Source organism: Taurulus bubalis (genome assembly GCF_910589615.1).
Source record: "Taurulus bubalis genome assembly, chromosome: 7".
Lineage (NCBI taxonomy): Eukaryota > Metazoa > Chordata > Actinopteri > Perciformes > Cottidae > Taurulus > Taurulus bubalis.
The window spans coordinates 21,620,815-21,626,918 of NC_136595.1; the positions used below are offsets into that span (position 1 = coordinate 21,620,815).

The window sequence follows — 6,104 nt, forward strand, 5'->3', positions numbered from 1 at the left end:
TCTTTGACCGTCTGTTTATTTTTTAATTTTTTTGACGCCTGAAAACCAGAAGTTGCCCGCTCGATGAGACGCTCGCACGGCCCTGCTTGACCAGCCTCGGACGACCAGGAGTCGCCAGCTCCACAGGTCAAAGAGTTATTTACCTTTTCAATAGATTATAGCCATGTGTGCATTCAGTAGTTGGAGATAAAGCTGCAGCCTGGTGTGGTTTATAAGACGGAGAGGGAGAGTAGAGCCTCGGACTGTAAGAGGAGAGAGGAGGAAGAGGAGCGGCGTCTCCGAGGATGACTTTAGGGACGGATATGTCCGACAGCTCTGCATTGTCCGAAGATGTGGACATCGATGTGGTTGGGGGCGACATATCCGTTGGAAAGGACGGAAAGTACATTCACCACGAGTTCAACTTGGACAATGACTCGGACGATAATTACTCCCAGAACGCGGCCGAGAGGGTTTCCTCCCCCGGGCTCAGCAGCTCCGACTGCCCGTCGGACCAGACGGGCTCCAGCGCAGAGGTCGGGACGGTGATCGGGGAGAAATCCCGTAAGGGGGCTCTGGTGAAGCCCCCTTACTCTTACATCGCGCTGATCACCATGTCCATCCTGCAGAGCCCCAAGAAGCGCCTCACGCTCAGCGAGATCTGCGAGTTCATCAGCAGCAGATTCCCTTACTACCGGGAGAAATTCCCCGCGTGGCAGAACTCAATTCGCCACAATCTGTCCTTGAACGACTGCTTCGTGAAGATCCCACGAGAGCCCGGCAACCCCGGGAAGGGCAACTACTGGACCCTCGACCCGGATTCCGCAGACATGTTCGACAACGGGAGCTTCTTGCGCAGGAGGAAGCGCTTCAAGAGGCACCAAACCAACGAGATCCTGCGGGAGGCTGCTGGCTTTCTACCCGGGTTTGGATACGGCCCGTACGGATACAACTATGGACTTCAGCTGCAGAACTTCCACGCAGCCCACAACCCGTACCACCCGCACCACACGGGTGGCGCGTTCCCGTTCCCCAACGCGCCCTGCACCTTGCCCTCCACTGCCTCCATATTCCCCGCGCCGCATCACCTCCCCTCCCTGTTAGGGGCCGATTTGAGAAAGCCTTTTTATCCCCAACTGAGCCCGTCTCTGCCGCCTCTCAAGACGGACTCCAGCACCCCGAGTCGTCCTTCGTTCTCCATTGACAATATCATCGGTGCGGCCAACTCCACCGGCTCTTCCTACGGCGTGCAGCCGGGCAGCCAGGCTCAGATCCTGGCCATCTTAACGCCGGCGCTGGCCTCTGCTTCCAGCCACTTGACCCTATCGCAGGACAGCATATTACAGGCCGGGCCACAGGGGCAGACTTTTTCCAGCAAAACTCCAAATATGAACACTTGTCCTTTCTAAAAAAAAACATGAAAAAATGAAGAAAAAAAACTTTTGAAAATGGCAAGAATTCAAATCTTTTATTATAAAGCCAATTGTGGCTTCCTCCTGTGTGAAGGTAGGCTGTACATTATTGTTGAAGAAGAAGAAGAAAACAAAAGAGTGCTCTGGATCTCCCCCTATTTCCTATCATTGTAAGAGGAGAGACAGGTTTATTTATGGTGTGTGTATATATGTGTATAATATTGAGAGACAAATGCAAGAAGGGCGTTTTTATGAATAGTGCTGACCTGCAATTTGGCGTGTGGCCTCCATTTGTCAGTGGAAGAAAAAAAGATCCTGCTATTTTTTTTTTTTTTTATAGTTGAGAATTTTATGATGATTTACATTGTTTTTATTTTGTGCGTCGTGAGAAAATGGCACTGTTGTTGTTGTTGTTGTTGTTGTTGTTGACATAGGCTGACAGAGAAGGCAAACTCAGGTTTTACTTAGAAAACACATGGAGACAAAGGGGGCTTCTGACACAAGAATAACATTTCCCATTATCACTCCCACTCCAATGCATCTCCTCTACATGGTGAATTTGTGACAATGTCATTTCATGTTGTCAGTGGACTCGTAGGCTGTGGTTTTGGTATAAAAGAGCGCATTACCTCTCAACTTGTTAACTGTTGTTCGTTCCTATCTATTTCACATTTTTACTCTGTGAAACATACAGTATGTCATGTGTTGCCAATAGAGAGAGAGAGAGAGAGAGAGAGAGACCTAAATGTTCATAGGTCATTTTTGTTGTTGTAATGACGAGAATAATAAATGTTTGTGAATTTGAAAAAAAAAACAACAACAACAAATCGTTAATTTATTTTTTATTCCATGGAAAGTTGATTCCTCATAGTTAAAAAGAAAGAAGGGCAAAAAAGAAGGGCAAAAAAGCAGCAGCTGAGTTTAATTCAATTAAAAATGATTATTTTGTTAAATTAAAAAGAGACGTTACAAAGACAACGTTTTCTCATTTTAAATATTGCTTCATTTGTTTCCTTGTATTATTACACTTTTTTTTTGCGTTTCCCTCCAGTAAGAAGATATTTACATATATTTGCTCTAACCATGCAACTCATATGATGCATTTATGTGTGGACACTGACCGATCAGAACAAGGTGATCAAACACACACACACACACACACACACACACACACACACACACACACACACACACACACACACACACACACACACACACACACACACACACACACACACACACAAGACGAGTCTCTTAGTAATGCAGTTAATCAGGACTCCTTTCAGGTGTGAAAAACGCACCCATTCCAGTTGAAATATTTCAAACGCGACTTGATGCACATAACAGTCATGAATACCACGCAACAGTGGGCGAGTATTCCTCTTGTGTGGCTCCTGGCTCCGCTTGTAAAGGACCATTTTCCAGCAAGTTACAAAGGGCCCAACTGAATGGGGGCGTCCGCAGGCCTCGGCGGTCTGTAATTGAAAGTGAACAAGCATATACCCACGGTCTTTCGGGCTTTCGTTGCTAATTTGTAGCAGCATTTTTCATCAGGCTCCCCTAATCCACCATAATGCGGCTTTTTGGGCCGTTTGTTGATGTTGTCAGTGCGGACCCCCGGCCCAGGAGCCCTGAATGTGCGCGCAGCGAGCGGTCCCCCCCCCCCCCCCCCCCCCCATGTGGGACCGGCCACACGCATTTAGAGCCTGAAAAGCAATCTTCTCTAAAGGCCCTCGGTTTGTCCGCTTTCATGCCATCGTGTGTTGTCTCGGGCTCCGTATAAAAGAAGCAGTGGGACTCGTCCGGGCGACAGAAGACGGGGCCCATTGGTCTTTTTTTCAGAGTTGTTGGAGCACATGTTTCCAGACAGAAAGGGGGTGTAAAGCCTCCTTTATTTACCAGATCTGTGTGCAAATGGTTAAATTAGTTTGCGGGTGTTTTGACAGATGATTATTAAGGATGAAGGGAGGGAGGGCTGACTCCTCTGTTTTGCTTCAGCACAGCTCACTGAAAGTCTTTGAAACGAAAACCAACACATAACTACTTTCTTTATCCGGACGCGGCCTTTATTCCCTTTCTCTCTCCCAGTGGGCGCAAATTGGACATTTGATAAATATCGCGTGAGGATTTGGGAAATAATCTTCATTATAGGGCTTCTGCCGCCGTACACGGTGGTGTTAATTGATATCCTTGCGTGTATAATTTGCGTGAGTAAATGAGGGGGAGAAAAAAACATTAGCAGGCTATTGAAGTTTTCAGTTGCAGGCTCGCTCTGGCAGGGAGTCATTACGCACCGCATCAGTCCATTAAAATCCACATGAAGCGTTTGCAGAAGTGGTTAAAAAGCGTTTAAACAACGGCAGGAACGACAACTAAGCCAATAAAACTCACGGGAACAGAAAGCACAACGCGCGCGCACACACACACACACACACACACACACACACACACACACACACACACACACACACACACACACACACACACACACACACACACACACACACACACACACACACACACACTGGATCTGCCACGGGGAGGTTCAGCCAGCGGCACAGACTTTGAAAACAGACGATTTGAGACTGAATGAATTCCGACGTGTTTTCAGCAGCAGCGCCGTCTCTCCGCTGGAAAAAAAGATTACAGCTCGCGACCAGAATAGACCCGGAACTTGCTCTTCCTCAAAAAACCGCCACAAACTCAGAAGACATCCGGGGCGCATCTTCCCAGCGCCCTTTCATTTCTCGTGTTCGTCCATAATGTGCCTCTATATACGTCACCGCTCATACGTTGACACGCGCATATTCCAGAAGGATGGTGTGGTTGTGTCACTTCTTGCGGGACCACCCACGGGCCTTTTCTTTAGGCATCACGACATCCGTCATTTCTGGCGACGTCTTCTCAAACCAAACGAGGGCTGAGTGATATGTGGAGTGACAGCTAAATGACTGAACAGTCACCAAAAACACATTTATACATTTTAAGGCCATTCCCATCTCCATAAGCGCTCCCATATGCCCCGTTTGGAGAAGCAGAACCCGTATTTTCCTGCTGCTGTTATTTATTTATAGGCGGAAGATTGATCTCTTCTTCTCCTTTTATACGATTCGCGGGGAAAGTCCTGCATTATATGAGATGAAGTGATTATAGAGCGTATTATTATTAGCATCATCATCATCAAATTATCCTCAGAGTTCCGTCCTAAACAGCGCGTGACAGCAGGGGATTAAATTTAATCGTTTTGCTTAAATCTCCTCCTGCCAATACACGAGGCGTTCCGGATCGATGCACAGTGCTGCTGCGTCTTGAAGGGCACGAGGAGAGAGAGGCCGTGCTGACACCACCGTGTGTGCATTGTGTGCGTGTGTGTGTGTGTGTGCTTGTGTGCGTGTGAGTGTGTGTGTGAGTGATAGAGATGTCAGGCCTCAAGGTCAGGCACGTCAATTGAAAACAGTTTAAAGACATTCTTCACTAAATGTATACAACTATAATATATTCCCTCCATTAATGGAGTTAAATTGTAGGCCTATACCCTAAATACACAGTGGCCCATTATAACGCATCACACACACACACACACACACACACACACACACACACACACACCTAAGATCTGTGGGTGTTTTGGCCCCGCTGAAATGAACCCTGAATGATGAATTCTGCCTTTTAACGGGCTGATTTATTATGTAAAAACAGATGTTGCAGATTGGACAATCAGGACACAAGCAGATGGCAGGTGCACAAAGACACCTGTATAATTATGTGTAGCTCTATTTTCTGTTGATCACTTAAGGAACAAAAGCAGATTACATTTTGAACTTAGTTCTCGCATATAGAGACCCACCAGGCAGCAGATCTGTTCAATTGGAAACGGATGAGCTATATTTCAGGGAGGATAGGACTACTAATGAAAACAAACCACTCAGATTTGACTTTTTTAAGACATATAGCCTTCATCCTGCTCCATCCCACACACTTATAGTGTGGCACCCGACTTTGGAGACAGCTTTTAGAGCCTATATAAGATGTATCTCTCACTTTATGAAACAACTATATATATAACGCCTATACCACTCTTCTTTCTCAATGTCCTATATGTGTGTGTGTGTGTGTGTGTGTGTGTGTGTGTGTGTGTGTGTGTGTGTGTGTGTGTGTGTGTGTGTGTGTGTGTGTGTGTGTGTGTGTGTGTGTGTGTGTGTGTGTGAGGCCGACGAGCCTCCACGCCCCCGCAGAGGAATGTTGGCCCGGTCCGCGGAGAAGCGAGCCGCGGCTCTCGCTGCACCGGCGCTATAAATCACAGCCTCCCCTCGCTGCTCCTCTCCCTGCAGCCTCCGTGTTTTTGCAACAGGCAGAGGAATCTTTCGCTTAATTAATTTAGAATGTGTAAATAAAGCGAGGACAGTGAACTCCCCATCATCTCTGGAAACACAATATTAACTTTGGAAGATCTTCGCCCCGCCGACTCCGACACACTAAACGCACACCTGCTGCAGGAGGGCGCGCGCGTGAAACGGACACACACACACACACACACACACACACACACACACACACACACACACACACACACACACACACACTCAATGTCGGGGCAGGGGTATTAATGACCGCTATATTATAGCCTGCAAAGGTCACCAGAACCTGATAGCAGGTGATACCCGTCTATCAAGCCTGTTATAGAGTGGAGATGTGTGTTTACTGTAAAGTCTG

General features: G+C 47.2%; 1 protein-coding gene across 1 annotated transcript; it reads left to right on the forward strand.

Annotated features, from left to right (window-relative positions):
- Positions 1-284: 284 nt before the first annotated feature.
- On the forward strand, positions 285-2,237 carry foxd2 (forkhead box D2; the record flags this gene model as incomplete). The annotated part of the gene is made up of 1 exon (XM_079220600.1): positions 285-2,237. One exon carries the CDS (start codon positions 285-287, stop codon positions 1,386-1,388), a length of 1,104 nt encoding a protein of 367 aa, XP_079076726.1. The 3' UTR covers positions 1,389-2,237.
- Between the last annotated feature and the right edge of the window lie 3,867 nt (positions 2,238-6,104).